The 25,902-nt window shown below is 42.2% G+C and overlaps 1 protein-coding gene across 1 annotated transcript in view; it reads left to right on the top strand.

Moving 5' to 3' along the window:
* Positions 1 to 25,902, top strand: part of ATP8B3 (ATPase phospholipid transporting 8B3) — a 481,840-nt gene that overhangs the window by 341,647 nt on the left and 114,291 nt on the right. The window contains exons 17-21 of the mRNA XM_069217044.1: positions 5,851 to 5,963; positions 8,564 to 8,728; positions 14,760 to 14,871; positions 18,585 to 18,660; positions 19,628 to 19,769. Of these exons, the coding sequence (XP_069073145.1) occupies positions 5,851 to 5,963; positions 8,564 to 8,728; positions 14,760 to 14,871; positions 18,585 to 18,660; positions 19,628 to 19,769 (608 nt within the window). The remainder of the gene's footprint in view (positions 1 to 5,850; positions 5,964 to 8,563; positions 8,729 to 14,759; positions 14,872 to 18,584; positions 18,661 to 19,627; positions 19,770 to 25,902) is intronic.

Raw genomic sequence — 25,902 nt, 5'->3', positions numbered from 1 at the left:
GTGTTTTGCGCATGGCTGTTTTGAGGGCAGAGAAGTTGCTCATTGAGGGTTCTTGGCACCAGGCTTTCTCAATTTTTCGGCATTCTTGTTTGGAAGACTGAAGTTCTGTGGTGAACCAGGGGGCGGTCTTGATGGTGTGGGTGTTGTTGTTTGTTTTCAAAGGGGCGAGGGAGTCTGCGCAAGTTTCTAGCCATCGTGTGAGGTTGAGGGCGGCGGTGTTGGGGTCGTTGGAGATGGGAGGTGGACATTGTGCGAGGTTGGAGATCAGGCGTTCTTCGGAGATCTTGTTCCACTTGTGGTAGGGTGTAGTGTTGTTGGTGGTGGGTGGTGGGTTTCATGAAGGAGAAGTGGATGCAGTGGTGGTCAGTACAGTGTAGTTCGGTGGTGTGAGTGAAGATGATGTGGCTGCTGGAGGTGAAGATAGCGTCTAGTGTGTGTCCCATTGAGTGGGTGGGTGAGGTGACCAGTTGCTTGAGGCCGAGGTTCATGAGGGTGTCCAGCAGGGAAGTGGAGTTGCAGTCGTGGGTGCTTTCCAGGTGAAATTTGAGGTCACCAAGTAGTATGTAGTCTGTGGAGGTGAGGGCGTGGGAGCTGATGGTATCGGCGATGGTGTCACAGAATGGGAGGCGGGGTCCTGGTGGTCTGTAGATGAGGGTTCCTCTAAGGGTGTTGTTGGCGTTGGTGTGTGCTTGAAAGTGTAGGTGTTCTGCGTTGTCTAAGGTGTTGTTGGTGTTGGTGGAAATTTTGATGGAGTTTTTGTGTATTATGGCCATACCTCCTCCTGGTTTGTTAGTGCGGTCTCTACAGGTGATTTTGTAACCTTCCGGGATGGCTATGGCGATGTTTTGTTCTGATGAGGAGTTCATCCATGTTTCAGTGAGGAAGGCGATGTCAGGAGAGTTTGTGGTGAGCAGGTCCCAAAGCTCAATAGCGTGCTTGTGGACGGAGCGGGTGTTAAGGAGGATGCAGTTGAGGTGATTGCGGGGTTTGGTGTTGTTGCAGTGCTTGTTGGTGTTGCTGGCATTGGTGTGAGTGCAGGAAAAATGGCATGTGAAAGGTCCGTGTGTGTGTTTGGGATTGGCCTGGGCACAGGCGGGGTGCTGGCCTGGGTTGAGAGCAATTAGCTTTTTGGAGGAGTAGTGGCGCTTTGGGGGGGGGGTCAGAGAATCGTGGAGCAGGGGGGCGGGCGCTCGGCGCGGTCCAGGCGCAGACGGTCTTGTCTCTGGCGCGCCTCTGGCGCACCAGAGGCGCAGCCGCCATTAAGAAGGGGAGGTGGGAGGGAGGAGCAGCTGGGAGGCGGGAGGGAGGGTCCAATGGGGGCGTGAGGGGGGCGGGCGGCAGGGGATGCAGCGGCTGGGTTTAGAGGAACCGGCAAGAGCCGGAAAAGAAAACGGGCACAATTAAAGCGCAAATACAAAGCAGAGCACAAAATGGGCACAGTTTAGGGTAAAAACAGTATGAAAAACGAAAAACCAAATACAAGAAACGAAATACAAGCTATGGAACGAAATACACAGTATTCTAGACATGTCTACCACTAGACACAAGGAATGAGGCGCAGGCAGGTGCCTGCGGGTGGTGGAGGGCCTCAAACTTCTTATGCAGCAAAAACGGTGGGGTCAGGGGCACGGAGGCAGGCTGGTGGAATCGAAGTGTACTCCTGGCCCAAGCAGGTCAGGGGGTCACACAAGGCGCCGCTCAGCGTCTGCCATTAAGAAAGGGAGGTGGGAGGGAGGAGCAGCTGGGAGGCAGGAGGGGGTGTCCAATGGGGGCGCAAGGGGGGGTGGGGCCACAGGGGACACAGCGGCTGGGTTTAGAGGAACCGGCGAGAGCCGGAAAAGAAAACAGGCACAATTAAAGCACAAATACAAAGCGGAGCACAAAATGGGCAGAGTGTAGGGTAAAAACAGTATGAAAAACGAAAAACCAAATACAAGAAACGAAATACGAGCTACGGAACGAATTACACGGTATACTAGACACACCTACCCCTAGGCACCAGGGATGAGGCGCAGGCACAGTTTAGGGTAAAAACAGTATGAAAAACGAAAAACCAAATACAAGAAACTAAATACGAGCTATGGAACGAAATACATGGTATACTAGACACACCTATCACTAGACACCAGGGATGAGGCGCAGGCGGGTGCCTGCGGGTGGTGGAGGGCCTCGAACTTCTTATGCAGCAAAAATGGCAGGGTCACGGAGGCAGGCTGGTGGAGCCGAAGTGTACTCCTGGCCCAAAGCAGGTCATAATGGAGTTAGGAATCTAAAATAAAACCTCACGGGAAATAATGTTAAATAAAATTAAATCATTTGAAAGATGTAAAAATATAAATAAATATAAATGAATGCTAAAAAAAATATGAAAATATTACAGATTAACTTTAATTCAATTATACAATATTTTAGTAACTTTTTGCATTTAGAAATTAATGTAAGAACAATTTGCGTTAAAATATAATTACTTTTAATTAATTCTATCAATCAATTTTACTTTGTGTGAATGTATCATTTACACTAAACTTCAGAAAAATAATGTTAATTTAATTTATTTTATGTACATTAATTGAATGCTTAATTCAAAATTAAGTTAATAGTGCTGTAGCATTTTGGCTGTAGTTCTGTATTTAAACTAAACACTTAAAATAAAGGTACACTGTTATTTGTCATAAAACTATTTATTTTTTTTTGTTTAAAAACATTTATTAATGTTCCCCTTACTTTACCATGCAAAGATCTGTCTTACTATGGTAAAGTATAAGTACAAATTTAAAAGTTTAGTGGACTCGAAAAAAGTATTTGTTGGACAGGGCCCTTTTTGCAGGGTCATCCCCAAACGTGTTGCCTCCTTCCTCCTATTTTTTTCTGACCAGTTTTTGTTGGCTTTAGGACTCTGGGCACTTTACCACTGCTAACCAGTGCTAAAGTGCATATGCTCTCTGTGTAAATTGTATTGGTGATTGGCTTTTCCATGATTGGCATATCTGGTTTACAAGTAGGTCCCAAGCAAAGTGCACTAAAAGTGCCCAGGGTCTGTAAATCAAATGCTGCTAGTTGGCCTGCAGCACTGATTGTGCCACTCATATGAGTAGCCCTGTACACATGGCTCAGACCTGCCACTGCAGTGTCTGTGTGTGCAGTTTTAAACTGCCAAATCGACCTGGCAAGTGTTCCCACTTGCCAGGGCCAAACCTTCCCTTTTGGTACATGTAAGGCACCCCTCAGGTAGGCCCTAGGTAGACAGGGTGCAGTGTACGTTTAAGGCAGGACATTTACTGGTGTGTTTTACATGTCCTAACAGTGAAATACTGCCGAATTTGTTTTTAACTGTTGCAAGGCCTATCTCTCTCACTGGTTATCATGGAGGCTGCCTTTAAATATTTTTAAGGGCAGTTTCCCTTTGGGAGCAGATAGAGATGTGGAGTTGGGGTCTCTGAACTCACAATTTAAGAATACATCTTTTTGTAAAGTTGGTTTTTAGTTTGTCTGTTTGAAAATGCCTTTTTTAGACAGTGGGCATTTTCTCGCTTAAACCATTCTGTGACTCTGCCTGCTTGTGTATTCCCTGTCTGGGTCAGACTGACAGTTGGGATGTTTGTGAATTCCCTTTAGACAGTGACAGTGACACAAAGGGAGCTGAGGTGTAGCCTGCATATCCTGATGGGTCATCTGGGCTAGAGTGAAGGTAGGAGATGACACACCTGAATGGGTAGTGCCTGTCCTCACACAAAGCAGTCTCCAACCCCCTGGTGTGTGTCTGCAGCCAAGCCTGGGCAAAGCAGGACATTGTGAACAACAAAGACTTTCCTTTGATGTTTGCCCACTTCGAAGGCAGAAATGGGTATAAGTAGTGGACCAAAACCCCAGGAGAAGAGCTGAAGAGCTGGAGGAGGAATACTGCCCCTTTGCCTGTACTTTGCTGGGTTGGCCTGCAGTTGCTGCTTCTGCCTCAAAGAGGACAAAGACTGGACTTTGTGGTATATTCCTGCTTGTGAAGTGTCTCCCAGGGCTTGGACTGAAATTTCCTCCTGTTTTGAAGTCTCAGGACCATCAAAGTCTTCCTCTGCCAGCACCTTGTCTTTCTGCTGAGACGCCTACTCTGCCAAGTGTGCCATATCCAGTCCCTGGGCCCTTGAAAGGTGAAGCTGGTGGAACCCAGGTGCAAATCCATGCACAGGAGCCGTGCTGGGAAATTTTTGACAAACCACTTGCAACGCGGCTGTAAAAACAATGAGCCACCTGCATCACGGCTAAAGTTGAAGCACCACCTGCATTGTGGCTGGGAAATCGACGCATCACCTGCATCGCGGCTGGAGAAAGGACGCAACACCTATTTGCGGCTGCGGAAATCAATGCAAACCCCACGCAGCGTGGATTCTCGTCCTTGTGTGTGCTGGATTTCACACGCAACATTGCTGGGCTTCAAAATCGACATGAACCTGCCCAGACCAGAGGTGTCCATCCGGAAATCGGGGCATCACTCTCTTGTGGGAGAGAAAAACAATGCAACGCTTACCCAACTGGAGTAGAAACGACACGCGGCCTCAGTTGCGAGTAAGGAATCGACCCATCGCTGACGTTTTCCAACGCACACTCGCCCATGCGGCTTTATTTTTGACGCAAACCAGGTACTTTGTGTAACATCAAAGCAGCCATTGTTTTTTTATGGAGTAAGACTTTTTAATTAAAAAATTCAGAACTTGACTTGTGTATTTTGGATTTTTGTTGTTTTGGACTTGTTTGATTTAGATAAATATTGGCTATTTTTCTAAACTGGTGTAGTGTCCATTTTGTAGTGTTTTCACTGCATTACTGTGTGTGTTGGTGCACATATTTTACACATTGCCTCTGAGATAAGCCTGACTGCTTATGATAAGCTACCAAGGGAATGAGCAGGGGTTATCCTAGGTGTGTATCTCCCTTGCCCTGACTGGAGTGAGGGTCCCTGCTTGGACAGAGTGCATACTGCCTGACAACTAGAGACCCCATTTCTAACATTATTAGAATATTTTTATGATAAATGTTTATGTAAATTAATGATATATTATAAAAAATGTGCTAATCCTTCTAATTGGTCTTGCAACAGAAATAGCACATTTTTTTAAAGTGTGAAATCTGTGTGGTTGATACAGCTGTGGCTGCCAGCAGAGCTACAATGTTAGAACAACTAAGGATGTGCATTGCCACGGATTCAAACCAGTTCAAGAGCTTGGTCAACAATGGGACCCTCATAAGGTATATGTTCGGTCTTCACCAGGGCAACTGTAGGTTATTTGCTTCATCAATAGGCACTACATTTCTGTGTGAATTCACTGAAATGTTAAGGGTATTGTGATGGAGTACTATGCATGAATCAGAGTTCACATGCTCTTGAGAAGGCTACAGACAGCTCCATATGAAACTGTTGTTGATCATGCAGGTATGTATGTATATATATATTATATATGTATGTGTGTGATAGGTGTATAGCACAAACCTTGCCAAAAGCCAGTATTGTGATATACGGGGTGAAAGGTAAAGATATAGCCAACTAGTGATTGGGGTCTGAGCGATTCAGTGGACTGGTACAGCCTCATGAAGTAAATTTCTTTAAGGAGGTCCAGTTTTAGCTATTTCCTAGATTAAGAGCAGTGTTGGGGTGGTCCAAATGGATATGTGGATTGGGTACCAGATCAGAAATATAAAATAACATGACTTCAGAAGAATTATCTACATTGACTGCACAACTTTAACATGTGGAAGCAAATGTTATAATGAAGTAATTATATATAATGGAAGAGTGAAGTACTGTACAAGCCCTAGTATTTTGCACACCTCTAAAAAGCTACATTTTACTTTCACCAACAGTACGAGAACCTGAAGGGAAGATTAAGCTATATACCAAGGGGGCAGACAGCGTTATTCTTGAACGTCTTCACCCTGATTGCGGTAATGATGACATCACAGAGAAGGCACTTGATGTATGTAAATGTTTACGATCATTCAACTATTCTGTAATTTCTGAGAATTTCAGCCGCCAAAAGTTTGAATAAAGGTAACTTAAAAGAAAAGTAGGAAAAAGCCGAAATACTGTGAGAAAAGAGAATTGCTTATTAAGTATAACATTCGTGAGTCGTAAGTTGGAAAAATTATATTTTGTGCATGTGCTTTGGGATATTTTCTGAATATATAAAAATGATATTACATATATGATTACATAAAAAGGCATATGTGTCCAAAGTGCAAACAAAGCACTAGGGGCCACATGTGCGTATGTTTGGTTTTGCGACCTTAGTCGCAAAACCTTATGCACAACAGTGTCCATGACACTGTTAGCGATTCGCAAGGGGGTCGCAAATGCCCACCTCATGAATATTCATGAGGTGGGTCGCAATTTGCAACCCACTTGAGAATGGCAGCCCTCACAGGGATGGTGGCCTGCTGCAGACAGCAGACCACCATGTCTGTGACTGCTTTTCAATAAAGCAGTTGTTTTTTTTGTAATGCAGCCCGTTTTCCTTAAAGGAAAACGAGATACATTAAAAAAACAAAAAATGAAACAGGCAGGCAGTGGTCCGTGACATTTTTGAAAAAAAATTGAAAATGTTTTCAGTGACATTCACAACGGGGAAATGGGTGCTAACTGTGATTGTTTTGCAACCGCGTTCGCGGTCACAAAACAATCCTACATTGCACTGCGAGTCGCAATTAGGAAGGGAACACCCCTTCCTAATTGCGAGTCGCACACCCGGTTTGCGATTCGGTAACTAGGTTAACGAATCGCAAAACTGGGTTTGTGCATCGCGATGTGCTTTTTGCACTTCGCAAACAGCGAAATTCGCTGTTTGCGACATGCAAAAAGCTACCTACATGTGGCCCTATATTTTTCTAAAGGGTGCGCTAAGTCCAGGCTTTTAGAATTAGGGACTCATGGATTATGTAAATTCACAAGTGTTCAAAATAATTCTGTTCATTCCACAATGAGCTTTTAAGGATGAGTAAGTCAGTCTACATATACCAAGTGCAGTACTTCAGGTCTTATTACCCTAGGTCAAATGTCTAAACTGAATCGCAAATGGAATGGGTAAGCACAAGGCCCACACACAGCCCTGCATCCTGCTGCTCTATGTGTAAGAAAACCTGAATATTGTGGAGCACTTTATAAAATAAGGAATATGTAATGGGTATTGCGCCATTTTCATCAGAGACTGTACCTGACAAATTGGGCATGAGCAAACTGGAATCAGAACTTCTCCATGAGAATGATTCTGTTTATCTTTAAAGGATCTTCATAGCAACCCTCTGAGCAGAGTGAAGTCATATTGGAGCTTTAAATCCATAATCTATAAAGGGTGAAGACAGATAGGCCCCCTGCATTATGCTGCCACATGCATAACAGAGATAGCTAGGATCTCCACAGCAACACCCTGAGAAGTGTACAGGGCAGTAGAATCTGAGCAATCATTACGAATGAAGAGTGCAGTCTGACAGGAATTCACACCAGTGTACCAAAGAGAGTAAAATACGATATGATCTGTTTTCCATGACTTGAGGAGATGAAACGTATGTACTTTTTTCTATATATCCATGATCCTTGAAGAAATATGTCAAACTGATGTATGAGAGAATCTCCATACATGTCTCAAACAGAAGAGTCAAATAGGAACTCTATGTCAGTGACCTAAGCAGAGCAGAGTTAGACAGTATCTGTTTATCAGTGATACATGCAAGGTATAATAAGATCACTATACTGGAGACCTAGCATGGGGGGGAGACATGATCGCTACATCAATGACCTAAGCAGAGTGGAAACAGAACAACTGTACATTTTAAGAGAAATCATACACCATTTCTCTTACATTAGGAAATGTTGTCATCTAAATGTTGGGGTGTTGCTAGAGGCCATTTCACAAACACATCTCATCTAAGAATTTACAAATCCCCACCTGGCATAACTATTCTCTGTGGTAGTTAAATATGACCAAATGGAGTTTACCAACACATCAAAATCAAGAAACAATTCTAAATTGAAAATCAAGACGGGAAACAAGTATGGAACAAAGGATGGCACACCTACTGTGTTTCCAATTACTACCTATAAGGAGTACTTGGAAACAAAGCAGACAGGAATAATAAATTCCCGTTTGCTTTGTTTCCAAGTACTGCTTCAGTTTGTCACGGGACATACATATCTGTACTTCCTCTACCTTTTAGCTACTGCTGGACCTTTGTCTCATCAATGATCTTGTTGTCTGCCTCCTTGGTAATTGTACTGCACTTGACTCCGTTGTTTGGTACACATTGTGGTTGATTCCTAAAGGTGGCAAAAGGAGAATGGTCCAGCACTCTGCACAACAATGTATGTATTTTTCTCAAGTAAGACTATGATGCCTGTGGCCTTCATCTTCTTATGTGTAGTAATAAGATCTATGAGTTTTGCCCAATATGAGAACTAAATACATTGCTCTTCTTTGCAATGTTTCATACTGAAATGTCCAAACTTGCATTACAGGATTTAGTGCAGCCCTTGTGGGTAAGACGTGACATAACCATGCTATTAATGTCTGTCTTCATTCTTCAGATGTTTGCAACTGAGACACTGCGGACCTTGTGTGTGGCCTGCAAAGAAGTGGAAGAGTCTGTGTACAATGAATGGAGACAGAAGCACCATGAAGCTAGCGTCTCATTACAAAACCGGGCTGAACAGCTTGATGCTATCTATGATGAGATTGAGGGGGATTTACAGGTATGGAAATCCATTCCACCAAAGTTTGGAAACCTACGCAGTGTTTTCTACAGTATGCAACATGTATAATTTGGGGGCAGATTTAAGGAAGTGGCGCTGCACACAGTGCAGCGCCACTTTTCTTGCGCCCCGTAGGGCCCCCCTAACGCCACCATGTGTTCGCTGTATCTAAGATACGGCCACCATGGCGTTAGTTAGGGAACTAGCATCAGAATCTTTTATGCTAGTTCGGAGCTTTGCAGGATTAGCGTAAAAAATTCTGACGATAATCCTGCAAAGCCCATTGTAAACAATGGTGTGCCTCCTTTTAACGCCTGCTCTGAGCAGGCGCTAGAAGTGCAGAAAAAAATGACACAAACAAATCTCTTAGATCTCTTTGCACCATTTTCTGCCCAACCCCCAATGTGGGAAAATCCCCTTTGCATACATATGCATGGCGCAGGCATAATGTAGTGCAATGGGTTACAAATGCATTGCTCCACTTTGTAAATTTGTTGCTGCGATTTTGGCCTCATTGGCCTATATTAGTGTAAAAAAAATGATGCTAATGTGGTGCAAGGAGGCGCTAGGGGCTCTTGAATCTGCCACTTGCTGTTTACCACAATGGATGTTACAACAAAAGTCTTTACAATGGAGGTAAGTACGAGAGCCCTCTTAAATGTTTTACAATGCAGGATTTTACAAAGCTGGTATTTTTTTTAAAAACACATACTTTTACGTCACTTTAAAAAGTGGGTTTTATGTGGTAAGGTATGGGTAGAGGTAAAGGAAGTAAGAATTTTTAGGGTTCAGGGATAAGCATGTACGTTTATCTATAAACACACACTCACCCACACACACATACACACACACACATATGTATTCACTGAAAACAACAAAGGTTAAAGTGGAGTTATATGTAATAAAGGTAGTAAGATTTTTTACTTACATTAAGAAAACCTTAAAATTCACGGAAAAAACAAAGGTTGAGGTAGAGTCATACGTAAGCCTTCTAATTAAAAAAACATTAATATCTGAAAACCAAAGCACCACTGAAATCCATCAGTTATATTTAGTTGACTTAAATGTAACTTGCACTGCTATAGATTTCAGGTGTCATCACTGATGTAATATTTGAGGTAATTAACAGTGTATCAAAGTGGTGCAAATTATACTTATGGCACATATAATCAGTGAATTTTAGTGTTTTGTTTGATTTTAAAATGTTAGCCGTGCCCTCAACCTCTCATAGGCGGCCAATACTCTGTGAGTGGCCAACAGGCAATGAACGCCCACTGCACATTTCCTTTTTTTAAATGTTTTTTTCAAACCACACATGGGGCCTCTCTGTGTTCTGCAGGAGTCCCGCAGGAGCTTTCAAAGGATCCCACCTGGGGACGCACCAATTTTTATTTTTTATTTTGGGCCATTTGGGTTGCCATAGAGGCTCTGAGGTGAGTGCACCCATACGAAGCCCCCATGTCTTGTAAAAGTGGCCACAACGTTTCTCTTCATGTTGCACCAAGCTAATCTGATTCCTTGATACCATGGACTGCTGGGTCCAGTGGTACCAAGACAGCAGAAAGGAAAAAAGCCCTCACAACAAATCAGATCGCTCTATTTTTAAAAATTTGCTGCACTGCAAGATTTCATGGGAACAACTGTCAAGATATGTCTAATTTTTACCTTAATTTTTCAACACTACTTAACAGATGTATACCAAATCATAAAAAGCACTTTTTATGAGTAAAGTACTAACTTTCTGCCAAATTTGCTGTAATTGTATACCATTGTCTAAAATTCCCCATTCAAAAGGTATTTAGAGACACACTCCTTTTTCTCAGCCTCCACTTGATGGATTACCTTGAAACCTTCCTTGTAGGGGCTGAATTTCTTTTTAAGGTTTTGGGAAGATTCATCAAATGGAGCTAAAGTTAACAGCCCTTCCTATGGAAACTCTGGCTCACGTATAAGTACACTGTGTGATCAGTACAATGCATAATATGTTGTTAAAATCCCTGGACAAGCAGGTCTGTAGCTTCAGGGGGTGCTTAGGGGTGTTACACCCTCATACTAAATGTATTGTTTAATAAATAGTTGGGTACAGGAGCTTTCAGTCAGGTATAATAAGGTGAATGTCAGATTTCATCTGGGATTTTTTTTTTAAAACACAAACACAGGAGCCTTTGTTTTGAATGTCTTAAAACATGGTTGTTTTACAAAGTACTGTATTCTAAGTACTCACTCAAAATCCACTTCCTTTCCTCTTACACTGGCCTTTAAGCCCCCCGCATGAGATGCTTCTCATATAATAAACATTATATGCCAGCGTGATTTTCGGAAAATCTGAAGCTCACACCCCCCTCAGTCTTACTGACCAAGCTACGCCCCTGTGAACAAGGCATGCGTTTTAAACAACATGTGTTGTAACAACTGATATATGTTTTCTACATTTTATCGGGCCATTTATAGTTCAGTGAATGGCCTGCTAGCCCGCTGGTGCTGTGTGTAACATGCACCTATCCACCTGGTGCACAACTAAACGCTGAATTTAGAGATTCCTTTGCTCTGGTAGGCAACATTTTGCCAAAAATGCTTACACCAACATGGCTGAGAACTGTTGGAAAAGTTTAATAACCGGCCAGCCATATATGCCACAATGGCTAATCAGTATTAATTTAAATCATGATCAAGCAACCAAATGTTGCTTCTGAAATTAAAATACAGTTCTGATGCACAAGGGTTTTTCTCCACTTGTGTGGGGGTAACATATTTTTCCTCCCCAGGTCTGCTATGCCTTGCAGGCAGGTCCCAAGTTTAAAAAAAACTGCTTTGAAGACCCTCCCTAAATAGAACATGCCTTCTGATGCACCAAAACCAGTGGCCAGTTGGTGGATGAAAAAAGAACAGCAACCGACCATGGGACATTCTCAAAATGGAAAAGACTTTTGGAACCTGTTCACCCGGGGACATTTATTCGCCTTCCAGTGATCACAGAACCTTTAAGAAATAATCTTCGAAAAGAAAGAAAGAAAACCTACAGGTGGTTACTGCGGCACCATGAAATGTGGGAGTTACGCCCACTGCAACAGCGTAGTCACGGGGAACGCGTTCACGCATCCCTATAGAGGAAGCTAAATTCCACTGAAACGCTCTTCAAGTTGCGGCAGAAAGATTTGCATCCATGCCATCAAGTGCCCGTGCGGCTTACTAGATGCTGGAAAATAAAAGAGAAAAATGTAAGCTCGCATAATGGAGCATAAGAGCAATATATGAAATGCTAACGAAATTCAAGTGTGGCTGTGCACTCACTAATCAGAAAATAAGCATAATATCAGCCAGCTACAATTTCAAATTCTGGAAACTGTTGAAAAAAGAGCCGGCTCAGACACTGTATTAAATTACTAAATACACTTCAGCCAAAGGGCATGATTGATCGTTTGGAATGATCATGTTTGCTGTAGTTAATACTTTTAGACTATGTTTATGTTTGTCCCACTGCGACTACACAGACATTTAACACTAAACTATTAGAGCCTAGTTTTGGTGTATTTACTTACTGTGAAGTCCTGTGATTATTCCATTTTCACTCATTCCAGCACAGAGGTCACTCACTGCGCACCAATATTCACACATCTGATGTAGGAGTAGCTGTGTTATTGTGGCACACACGTTCATAAGGTGGTTTTTAGTTTTATATTTTTTATCGTTTTTCTTTGTTTCCTTGGATCTATCAGAATGTATAGACAGTTCAAAATGACACAATTCACTGCATGTTGCAGCATCCGCCATCTTCTGTTTTCACCCCGGTGCATGCTTCACTCATCACAGGCCGAATTACCCTGAGACCCTGCAATGCTTATGAGGGGGTCTCGAGTTTACAGGTGAGGGTGGCACCCGGGTGTTTGAGGTTGTGACAGGCTCACGGAATTGTGAAAATACGATTCGATAAATTCGATACAAATGTTGAATTAAATGTAAAACAACATTGATTGAAGATTGATTAAGCACACTTTCGACGCCTCGTCAGGGGTAGTAAGTAATATATAAATACTATTACAATACTTTCCAGTGTAATTAGTGCTGTTGTACTTTGTGTCTACTTTCCCACTGTTATGAGTGTACCAATGCCCCCTCCTCACCCCGTTTATAGGCCATCAGTCAAGGGTTTCTGAGGATAGACGCAGCTGAGGCTTGCTTAATCTCTGGAAACTTAGGGGCAGATTTATGGAAAGTGGCGCTGCACCGAGTGCAGCGCCACATTCCCTGCGCCTATTAGCACCCCCCTACCTCCACCATGTGTGCACCGTATTTAAAATACGGCGCACCATGGCGCAGGGTAGGGGGCAATACCGTCATTTTTCATGACACTATTGATGTACTCTGCAGGAGTAGCGCCAAAATATTGGCGATACTCCTGCAGCGTACATAGGGCCCCATTCTAAAGAATTGAAGCACCCTTTTAATGCCTACTCTTGAGTAGGCTTTAAAAGTGCCTTACAAAATGGTGCAAGAAAATCTCATAGATTTCCTAGCACCATTTTTTTGGCCCACCTAACGGGGGAGCGCACCCTTTACATACATTATGCCTTGCACAGGCATATAGTAGTGCAAAGGGTTACAGAGTGGCGCAATGCAAGCATTGTGCCACTCTTTAAATACAGGGTGGGGATTTCGGCCTCATTGGGCCACATTAACATTAATGGAACCCAAGGACCCCCATTGAATCATCATTGGAATCCGGAGACCTCCGCCTGAGTCATTACTGGAAGCTAATTACCTAATTTTTCAATATTTGTTAATATGTTTTAATTTTTTAGGCTTTCGTGGACCACCTGAGAAGGCTTTGCGGACCCCAGGGGTCCCCAGACCACAGGTTGGGAGCCACTGCCCTAAGTGATTCCCCTACTCTAAATGAGGCTGGGAAAATGAGTTTGGTGAAGTGAGCAAACCCCCAATTTATCGAGTGATTATCCTGTTCTGCCAGACTAAATTAGCTCTTTTAGACTCCAAATGAATTAATTTGTGTCAAAAGGAGGGCTGTGGTGGTTAAATACATTTATTTTAAAAATTAGGTGACAATTTGAAGCTACCAAATATTATCACATTACCACATTTCAGTAAATAGCCTCTTAAAGGGAAGAAAGGAGGATATATGCCTAACACCAATAGTACCAAACGTCACCCATACAAGGCAACAATTATAATAGCAAAGACCACTTACAGAAGTATCATTGGATAAACAGCAGGAAAGAGAGCAAAATACCAAGCTACTAATTTGCCAGCATTTATAATTAAGCACGAAATGTGCAAGAAAGAAAACATTTTAATCTATGATTTGTATTATTATGTGGCCCTAGGGAAGGGAAGTGCAGGAAATGTACTTAAATACAATTAGCAAACAGTAAATCGCAGACTGTGAAGTATGTAGGATGTTTGGTTATTATCATAATTTAAATTGTGATGACTTCAATTTGCAAACCTGCATTTTTAATGCACTATGTTAGGCACCATGTTTTTGGCTTTTTTTGACACAAACGTAATATTGTACACAACATTACTGCCATGCATGTTTTTTAACTGTATTTGCAAAACGTAATAAATGATAATTGACTTGCTTTGTTCTGTTGTCAGTGCTGTTGTGTCTTATCAGACGTATCGCTCATTATTACAGTTCTGAATCTGCAGGCTCCAGCTCTGGACATAGGTTAAATAATACACATTAAAGAGTTGGTTTGTCCTCTGAATTCCCAAAAGGTTGACATTAAAGAGTTGACATGTCTTCTCAGTAACCAGGAAGTAGAATTCGTAATGGTGGCATTTCTTCTGAATCAATACTCAAGAAGAAGTTGTTTTAAAGAATTAACCTGGTTTCTCATATTTGAGGTAAACATGAAAGAGTTAGTTTATCTTCAGAATACATAAGTGGTAGACTTTAAATAGTTAACCTTTTGTCGGAATACCAAAAGATGTAGATAATGAAGAGGTGTTATGTATTTTAAATTCCCTGCCTGATATTTTTTTAACAATAGATAACATTTTTTTCTCCAAGTTGCTAGGTGCTACAGCAATTGAGGACAAGTTACAAGACGGGGTGCCTGAGACCATTCAACTGCTGAAGAAAGGGAACATCAAAGTGTGGGTGCTTACAGGAGACAAGCAAGGTAGGGCTGATGGCTTTGAGAAATGCATTAGTGTCTGTATTTGGTAATTCAGAGGATTGGCTTGAAGCAGGGCTGACCAACATTAGTCCACAAGGTGTGTTGCGATGCCAGATTTTCAGGATATCCACATGACATAAATGTACAAATAGTTCTTTTAAATAAGAGCCATTTACAAAGTCAATGCTGCATAAAATAGGTAATGGCTCTGGGGCCCTCCTGGATGAATGTTGGACAACCTTGTCATGGATTATGCAAACCATGGTTATTTATCACTCTTCAAACAATATAACGAGTTACACCTACCAAACGGAAAGTCTCCATTTTGTTCAGATTTCTTTGTAAGTGCATTGCCCGTAATCAGAGCCACTGTAAATGTTTTTACATTCCTCTATTTAGACAAATCTTGTGCAATATTATCTATGACCAGGTTACTCTTTTTAACCACTCTTAGCCTTCTCCTCCAAGCAAATGATTTTGCTTTGCATAAAAAACTTTCACTGCAGCAACGTAAATAGGCAGATACAGTTAAAGAGCAGCTGCTGCTTTTGCTGCTTTAATCTCGAATGTATTTAAGGTGGTGCCAATATCGGTGGCAAGACGAGTACAGAGCTTTCTACGCTTTCAACTCGGTAAGAATGTTGTAATGTCAGGCCAAGCTTGCCGCAGTACCTGGGTGTGCACTACAACCTCTGCCGAATACGAATACTGAACAGTTCAACACATTAAGAGAGTTACAAAGTACTAGCCTCCAGCCCTGAGTTCATATCTGGCTTAGATTAGTAATAGTAATCAATCATAAAAATGCCATTAATTATATCTACTTACATAGAGCAGAGTACACACTACATTTTCTTTAACACCCTGAATAACAACTGTAAATTTATCTACCTCAATTATGCTTTCATTTCATCCCCATATGACGATTTGCTCACCGGATCTCATTGTGAACGAGGAGTTTGACACAGAATGATTCAAAGGAGACTTGCTATCTAAGTTGTGCTCATAAATGCGGGACCGCCTTTTGCTACCTAAATCCTCAGAGTTTGCCTGTAATGAAAACATTTTCTTGCCTTCTCCTAAAGAACTTAGAATGTGATGGATGAGTACTATAAGGGTAGCAATTAAAGATGACCAGTTAAGAATGGTTCCTACTACACATCTTGCTGGCCTATGGGGTTTTGACAACTTCTGAACTGTTTTGCAGAAAATGCCATTACAACCTAATTGAATCTTACAAGTGGTCACTGTTGTCTATTGCGCTCTTTGGGTATCAGTAGGTATTATTCTCTAGCCAGTAGAATTCCACCTGCTTTTTTCTGTTGATTATATATAATCCAATGCATAGATCACAGTTGCCACAGCCACATCCAGTAAAATTCATTTGCAGCTAGCCTCCCAAAATTGGTAATAGGCTGTGCCAGTGGCATGTCACTTTGTACTTACCAGGTAACTGATAAAGGGCCTGAGGCGACTACAGCAGGCCCTAGCCCAGTGCTTAAAGAGGGATGAAAAAGGAAGCTACGCTTTAAAATGAATGTGGCTTAAGTAGCGCATCTAAGAAACCACCACAAGAGGGGTGGCCTATGTAACGAAGGACGTGCACTACATAGAAATAAAATCATATATTTGATAAATTCATAAATAGAGTCTTACGGAAAAAAACAAAATCAGCAAGCAGCGTAATATCTAGTAATATTTAGCAGTTTATATAGCACTCTTTTTCTGGACCACAAGTATTAAAACTCCTATAAATGTGAATTTAAAAGAAAGGGATGCCTTGACTTCTAATTATTCCTTACTTTTGAGAATCAAGTGTACAAAGGGGATTACTTTGTTATTCAACTGAAATAAAATAGTTTCTTAGGCCCTGGGACATCAAAGGTGAACACCAATATTTACTGTGTCACTTTGTCCCCAAGTCACTTCCGGTGATGTTGATTTGTGGGTCTGACCTGACAGACATGGTGGCATTGATATTTTATTAAAAAATTCAGCAAAGGTCAGAATAGCTCCACCGGCTATGGTTCTTCAACGTTCAAATGTTTTATATTGCCAGCGCCCTGGCTCCTTAATGCTGCAGCCCAACTAAGATCAAGTCACTCCTTTGTTATTAAAGTGTCTATCTGCAATCTTCCAGGACCAAGAGATCAAACTATATGGTAGACATTGGTTTCATAAAATAATTTAACATAGTACAGGGTAACTTAGCAGATCATTAGACAGGTTAACACTACACACGAAAATCACCAAGATCACTAAAAAGTGTGCCACTGTGTGAGGCAGTGACAAATGACAAACATTTTAACTTGTTGATTGCTCCATCGAAGAGGTCAGCGACTGAATGATCATTGCATCTACATTCTCATCTAGATCACCATAACCTGTCCACAGTTAATGTGAGAAGTTCATTCCTTAACTTCTCCCTCAGCTCAACTTTAAGTGATATAAATCTTGCATGTGCATACAGACACACACAGACACACATAGACACACACACACACGTGTCATTAGGTTATAATTTTAAGAGGTCTCTGTAAGCTGGTGAGAATGGGGTCAATGAAACATGCATGTTTCAGATCTGAGACTTGGGATTAGTTTGGTGGAATGTATAGTTTGGTAGAATGTAGAGACGAATCGTAGACAGCAGAGCCTACGGTGCTTTCCAGACACTTCCTGGGAAAAAAGATTGAGCACTCCTGTTAAAGAAGACGATATACAATCGGGACTGCCGATATCATGATAACTTGTTTGCCTTCAATGTATCAGACAATTTTATTGACTGAAATATTTTGTTGCTTTCGACAATCAGACCAGAGAACCCTCTCTCTGCTTGTCTCTCAACGGTTCAACTACACAAATGTGGAATGCACTTCATTTTGATTAGAGGGGAAATTCAAATGGCCAATGATTTACTAGCATCCATTAGGCGCTAATAAAGATTGTTAAAGATTTGAAGGTTACTTTTTACGGGTTGCCTGCAGAACGTTTCAAGCTATCTGTTGTCAAAAAGATATTGTGGACTATGCTGATACTTACAGTGAGCTGTGGGTCAGTGAACTGCTTACAATTGGTTGGTTTTCTTATTAGTCTCACTTTCTTGATTTTTATTCAATGACTTTTTTTCCTCTTTTGTTTTGTGACTTCCTAGACTTCCTAAGATATAGCTTCAATGCCATCCTTTTGTTTGAATGGATTGAATGCCTTGCATACATGCACTTCGTGCGTTCAGATAACTACTTTGTCCTTTTTCTTTTAGTATTATATGGGGATACATGTGTTTTCTTGCTATGAACCGCATGTGCTGCTTACCCACTCAAATCTCTGCCCCCTTAGCTCCCTGTAGTGCTCACACTAGCTCGTCTGTTAGTTTGTTCTCCCCTCCTTGCTTTTTTATTTTATTTTTCACTCCTCTGTCCAAAAATATCTTCCATTGCTCCCCAAGCCTCCTCCTAAAGCTGCTCCATCTCAGCAAGCAATTGTTTTCTTGTTGCAGATAAAGGGAACACAGCTGCAAAAAAAAACGCTGACAATGCCGAAAGGCTGGGTAACACCAATGAAATGCGAAACATACACTGGCTTTGCCAGAACCTCTGTAAACAGTGGCTCTCACACTTAAATACTCAAGCGCAGTGTTTCCTGTAGTTAGGCATCCTCTTGAGTACAGTAATCTTTTTTGTGCAGATGACCGCTGACATGGCACTTGTTTATTGCAGAGACAGCAGTGAACATTGGCTTCTCATGCCGGCTGCTATCTGAGGACATGGAGATTCTGGATGAGAAGGAGATCTGGTATGGCCTTTGCTTCTTCCAAACATATTTTTCTTATGAAGCTGGGTATGAGTGAATGCCCTTGGTAAAAACATCCACGGAAACTCACGAGGACTTTCATTGTATAATTAAGTTGCTGGACTAATGGGGGATTATCTGATTTGCTGACAGTTACACAGTGTTACACAGTTAGTCAATGTGAAATAATGCAAAGACCAATTTCATCCAGTGGCCTTCATTTTGTTCAATTATCTTGTCATGCAGGGCTGGGCTGGAAAACCAAAAATAGCCCTTTCAAAAAATGTCAAACCAGTCCTTCTCCCTTTAACTCCTTGTGGTATCCCTCACTTTCCATCCATCCATTCTCTCTCTTGTCCCTCTCTCTCTCTTCTGCCTCTGATTCCTTTCTCTCTACCTTCCCTTTCACTCTTCCTCCCTTTCTCTTTCTCTAGAGTCTCCCCATGCCTGCAGCAATTAATCTTGCAGGGCTGGGGAAAGTGGCAGAGGCTCCAGGAGTGGCCCTTGTGCTTTCAAAACCGCCTTCCAGGGCTCCCGCCCACCGGGGAAATGCCCTGTGGAATAAAAAGCCTCACCCACCCTGTTGTCGTGATCCTTATCCTCGTTGTATTGCAAAATGGGACCTCAATCTAAGTTTCAACTGTACAAATGATTACAAACTGAGGAGGGCAGTAGATTACTTTTTGATACATTTATTTACACCATTTACATTCCCTTTTATATTGTGATTTTCAAGACAATGCAGCACTGGCATTGTGCGTATTAAAGAGATTTGTGATATGGTTTTTCGCCCTTGCATAGCTTGCCACTTTGCACAGCGCAGACCTTGGAAGGATGAAGAGATTTGATATATTGGCACTTAAAAGTTTGCAGTGAAAAAACGCTCTACGAAGCTAACTTGTGGCATGCTTTGTGCAGGTTTGTGATCTAACATCGTTCTACTTGTGCCATTGCCTCTTATTTCATCTAGCGATATCCTGGAAGAGTACTGGGAGCAGAATAACAATGTCACTGGCAGTGGGGTGGATCTCCTTTGTAAGAGCGTCTCTCGGAAGCACCGCTTAAGTTTGCAGCACGGGAGGATGGCACTGGTAATCACAGGGGACTTTCTGGTAAGATGAATGTCGTCTTTTTGTGCGAGAAAATGTTCCTGTCTCCATTCATGCTTCTTCATGTTCACTGTTGCCCAGACTGCCTATCTTCTCTCATCAGCAGATGGGATTTCAGGGAATAATGAGAACCATCGACATCACAAATCCTGGAAGACTAATGATGGTGTGTTTGGATACATTTGGGATCTTAAAAGTTTCTTTACCTTCATAAGTGGGCATCGTTTTTTAGGTATTCCATTAAGTCAGAATGAGAAAAACGTACTAGGGACTTATGAAGGCCAATGGCAAGCCAACCACTTACCATGAATCTTACAAGCAATCAAAAGAATGAAAGCAATGCTCTTAACATTCTTACTTCTAATATTACTGTGCATGTATTCCTCAACGAGCGTAGGCACTAATCCACATTCATTCCCATACACATACATTCCTACTCAGTTCCCTAGTATTACCCGGGGCAGCGCACAGTGACCCCGCACTCCCTATTACCTGGGCGAAGGCAAAAATATTTTTAGTATATACAGCAGGTACTGAGATGTCTGAACTGCAATACAACCGGTACTGCACGTAATGTGACTTAGCCAGGGTTCTCAAAAATACTCTTTATGGTAGTTTATATTTTTGAGAGAGGTTTGCAGGTATTTCTCGTGCGTCTTCTATCCACTGTACCATTAGGGTGCTGTTTGATGCTGAGACTCACAACACTCTGAAAAACTCTGGCTGAAACACGCTCCCCGGGTGGTCCACAAGCTGCAAAACAAGACCAGAACCCTAAAACTACTCTCGTCAATACCTATTCAAGGACTAGGGCTGGAGGTTTAAAGCTAACATTATTCTTGGCCATTTATTTTCACTGCATTATAATTTGAAGTGGTTTATTAAATTGTTGCATCTTTTTAACTGATATCTCTGATGGGACAATCATGAGTTTTGCCTTTGTGTCCGAATCAAGCCTCGCATCACTACCCAAGATATAAGCCTTGACAGGGGTAAGTAAAGACAAGGAAGCTCTGGTGGTGCAAATATCAAGTTCAAAACAAGTACCCGGTCATTAAGAAATACATGCTGTGCTACCTTTGAAAGGCTAGTTAGTTTCTTCAACTAGAGTTAAACTGGCTAATCTGGCATCCTAGCATTTCCCCAGTAGTCTGCAGGCTAGAGTCTGCTTTCAGGGTGAGGTGGTTGCGCCGACCCATCCATGCCACCATGGCCCATTCTAGTTACAGTTTCATGGAGAGTCGGAAGGATTGAACAATTTGACAGGGCTGATTTTGTTATACAGTCCAGTCTTGTCTAGAACTTAAGGATCTCGGAAAATTGTTTTCTCACAGTGAGGAGAACACAATATTTAAGAAATCTAAATGTATGTAGAAAAAAGGGCATCAATTTACAAAGGGATTAGAAATTAAAGAAATCCTCCAAACCCTTAGAATTAACCTGCAAAAAAAGAGGCATTTAATTCTCCAGAATAGCCATATTTCCAATAAAGGAAAACCGTAGCAGCAAAGGCTTAAGGCAACAACAAAAGGGGCGTTGAACGGTCCAATAGCTGGAAATAGGGTGAGGCATTTCCAGTCATCTCTAGAGCCATATTCTGCAGATTTCACTTTAAGTATAACAGATTCAGTAACTCTGCTCATGACATTTATCAAGCATTTTGTGGTAGGGATTAATTCAACCTCCACTACAGCATGGAGCCATCACCACCCCCCTCAGAAAAACTCCTCATGCCATGCCCTTCTTGGGCTGTGTTGGAAACGTGCCTATTAGTTGTGTGGCCAGCACAAGTAATAGTTCCTCAATTGCCCTCAGAGAGAACCAAACACCCCATTGTAGTGCTTGACTCTCACAGGGTAGCGAGGCAGAGCAGTCTAAGGCCTACTCAAGGAAGGTGTTGTGGGCTAAGGATCACCAATCACTGGCACACAATAATACCACTCAATAAATGATTGTCAAGTCAGTACTTTTTCTTTAGAAAAGGAGAAGTACATTTATTACACACGCACTACTAACTACTACACAATCATTTTCAAATATACATTGGCTGATGGAACATACCATAGCTCAGATTGTGTGCAACCACTGGTGACCCTCTAGAGGGATCATCCAAACATATCAAGTGTTCAAACAGTCATGGTGTAATAAGGATATTCCTTTGGCATGAATCATGATTGCAATAACGATGGCTCAATAAAACATATGCAATCATACTGTAAACCCAATAAAAACATTTATCAGATATGTGTTTGTACATTCTTTCATACACTTGGCATTAGACTGTAATGATCAGAACAGCCCTCTAGAGAGCACCACACTACAAATAGCATTTTGAAAAGGCATTGGGATGTAACCACATAATCAGCCCGTCGAGGGCATAACCACATGAATACAATATGAGGAAATCCATTACAGTGTAACCATACATCCAGCCCTTAGAGCACCCATCCACATAAAATATCATTACAACTATTGTTACGTACTGCGCTGGACTTCTCACCTCTGGATACCGGGTTGGCGAATACACCAAGTCTTCTACAGGTTCTGGATACACCCAGATAAGGGCGACCCCGTCTAGTAGCCACGGTGCCGCTTGACAGGCTACGCCAAAGCAGACCGTACCCTCCAGAAGGAGTCCCAGAGGGAAAAAAAAACCAACACTGGGGAAAAAACCTCAAACAGGAACTCCTAAAGAAAAACAAGAAAAAACAGGACTCAACAACAGGAAACAAAAATAGGCACAAAATCTCCCAAGGCAAAAGCAGGAACAAAGAACAGGCAAAAATCTCCCAAGGCAAAAAGCAAGAACAAAGAACAGGCAAAAATCTCCCAAGGCAAAAAGCAGGAACAAAGAACAGGCAAAAATCTCCCAAGAAAAGCAGGAACAAAGAACAGGAGCGAACAGCACATCCAGAAGGAAGTGTTTGCAACGCAAGGTGGAACAAGACTGACTGACTTACATACTGAGAAAAGGGAAGTGACATCACAGGAAAAGGAAAGGACACCATCTTGAATTGGGAAGAGCCCATAGATCAGTATAGGAAAAAGAAAGTAGTATAAAAGAAAAACAGAGCATGCTGGGACAAAAACACGAAGAAGACAAGATGGACACAACATGGACAGAAACAGGTAAAAAGACCAGACAAACCACCAAAAACAAAAAGAAGAAAAAAGGGCTACAGGTAAGTGTAGCGGGGCCGGGAGCAAAATATATGCTTCCCAGAATGTGTAGTCAAAAAACGCGGGGAACGGCACTCCGAGTATTGGTAGCGCGTTCCATCCGCGAGGACAGAAAGAGACGCCGCGTCTGAGCGCGGAGTTACAGTAGGTCCCCTCCCAGAGGCACCAGGTTTGTCAGGATGACTGTAAAAAAACAGGCGGACCAAACGGGGAGCATGGACGGAGGAAGCATCCTCCCAAGAACAGTCACTGAGAGGGTATCCTTTCCAATGGACCAAAAACTGTAGTTTGCGTCAAAAAAGTCTGGAGTCACAGATTTCTTGGACTCCATACTCAGGCTGTCCGTTAATAGAAAGAGGAGGCGGACGCTGGAACTGGCGATGGTATGGATCAGGAACAAAGAGTTTTAACTGGGACACATGGAAAACAGGATGAACCCTCCAGGTATGAGGTAAGCGGAGACACACAACTACAGGATTCAGGACTTGCGAAATCCGAAAAGGTCCATAAAAACGTGGCTTGAACTTATTGGTGGAAAACCGGGAAGGTAGGAATCTGGAAGAAAGCCACACCTTGTGGCCCACTTGATACAAAGGTGCGGCTTGTCTATAACAATCCGCCTTTCGTTTCATTGCTTGTTTCGAAGCTAAGAGATTTGTGTGAAGTAGGCCCTGGATTCAACGGATCTGTTGTGAAAAAGAAGTGACACTTTCATTGCTTGTTTCGAAGCTAAGAGAGTTGTGTGAAGTAGGCCCTGGATTCAACGGATCTGTTGTGAAAAAGAAGTGACACTTTCATTGCTTGTTTCGAAGCTAAGAGAGTTGTGTGAAGTAGGCCCTGGATTCAATGGATCTGTTGTGAAAAAGAAGTGACAGCAGGCACAGAAGAGGATGTTCGGGAAACAGTAGTGATAGTCCTCGGATGAAATCCATAGGTACAATAAAAGGGTGTGGTCTTGGTCGCACTATGTATTGTGTTGTTATAGGAGAACTCAGCAAGAGCAAGATACTCCGACCAATTGCTTTGTGTGGCATTGCAGTAACATCTAAGATACTGCTGAAGTTCTTGATTCACTCTTTCAGTTTGCCCATTAGTTTGTGGATGGAAACCAGAGGATAAAGAAATCTCAATGTTAAATAAGGCACAAAAGGCCCTCCAGAAACGTGATACATATTGAGGCCCTCTGTCTGAAATGACCTCTTGCGGAAGATCATGGAGACGAAAAAAATCCTGCAGAAAAATGTGACTCATTTCTAGGGCCGTTGGTAGTTTCTTCAAGGCTGAGAAATGGGCCATCTTGGTGAATGAATCTACGGTCACCATGATTATTTGGTTACCAGAGGAGGTAGGTAGAGAGCATATGAAATCCGTGGATACAGTACACCAAGGAGCGGAAGGAACCAGTAAAGGTCTTAATAAACCTGCCACCTTAGTTTGGGGTGTCTTAGTCTGAGCACAGACTGGGCATGCTGACACATAGGTCTCAGTGTCTGTCTTAAGCGAAGGCCACCAAAAAGATCGCTGAAGCAGCTCCTGGGTCTTCCTGATACCTCAATGACCGGCTATAGGAGAATCATGGCACATTTGAGGAGCTTCTGTCTGCACTTTCTTGGTAGGTAGAAAAAGAGCAAGTTGATGATAGAAGTAGTTGTCCTTCTTCTGCAAAAAAGGAGTCACTCTATCCCATTCTGAAGCAGACAGAAACTGGTACTCGGATTGAACGCGTTCTTGAAAAGATTGAGTAGCTCCGATGATTCTGCTAGACTCAATAACAGGTGGGGAGGAGTTCTGGGCTATGTCAGGATATCTGCGGGATAAGGCATCTGCCACTGAATTCTGGGAACCAGGTATGTACGTGATCATGAAATCGTACTGGCTAAAGAAGAAAGCCCATCGAGCCTGACGACTATTGCGACACTGAAAACTCCGAAGACATTGGAGATTACGATGATCAGTCCTGGCTTCAAAAGGCTCTCTGGAACCCATCAAGAAATGCCTCCATTCTTTACAAGCTACTTTGAGCGCGAGTAGTTCTCGTTCCAGTACAGAGTAATTGCATTCAGCCTCTGATAGGATAGGAGACAGATAAAAGATAGGATGTTCCAGTCCATCGTTGTCCTGTTTTTGTAGTAGAACTGCCCCAATAGCTCTGTCAGAGGCATCAGTCACAACAATAAATTTCTTGGTATTGTCAGGATGACGCAACACAGGTGCTTGGGTAAAGGCTGTCTTCAATTCTTGAAACGCGCTTTCAGCATCCTTGGTCCAAACGAAACCCTTCTTCAGGTTCTCTTTCTTAATTGTTTGTGTAATGAAATTTTGTAGGTGGGCAAAGTTCTGAATAAACTGACGATAAAAGTTTGATAAACCAAGGAAACATTGCGTTTCCTTAATGGACATTGGAGAAGGCCAATCTAATATGGCACTGACCTTGTCAGGATCCATGGATATTCTGTGTTGATTAATACAGAACCCCAAATACTTTACTTCATATTTATGGAACTCACACTTCTCAGGTTTACAAAACAATTGTTTTTTCTTGAGTCTTTCCAGGACTTGCAGGACATGATTTATATGTTGCTCAGGATCACAGGAATATATCAAGATATCATCCAAATAAATGACTACATATTGGTTGAGTACATCAGAGAACACTGAATCCATAAATCATTGAAAAACAGAAGGGGTGTTGGTCAGTCCAAAAGGCATAACATGGTACTCATAGTGCCCAAAAGGGGCACGGGAAGCTGTCTTCCATTCATCTCCTTCCTTGATACGAAGGAGATGATAGGCACCCCGTAAAGTCTAATTTGGTAAATATCTTGGCTCCTTGAATGGCATCTAATATATCTCTGATTAAAGGCAGCGGATATCGATCCTTAATCGTTATTCTGTTGAGTTCACGAAAGTCAACACAAGGACGCAGATCCTTGGTCTTCTTTGGGACGAAGAAAAG

This window comes from Pleurodeles waltl, chromosome 12 (genome assembly GCF_031143425.1).
Source record: "Pleurodeles waltl isolate 20211129_DDA chromosome 12, aPleWal1.hap1.20221129, whole genome shotgun sequence".
NCBI classification, from domain to species: domain Eukaryota; kingdom Metazoa; phylum Chordata; class Amphibia; order Caudata; family Salamandridae; genus Pleurodeles; species Pleurodeles waltl.
The sequence above is the reverse complement of the archived record's forward strand: the minus strand, read 5'-3'. Positions and strand labels throughout refer to the sequence as shown.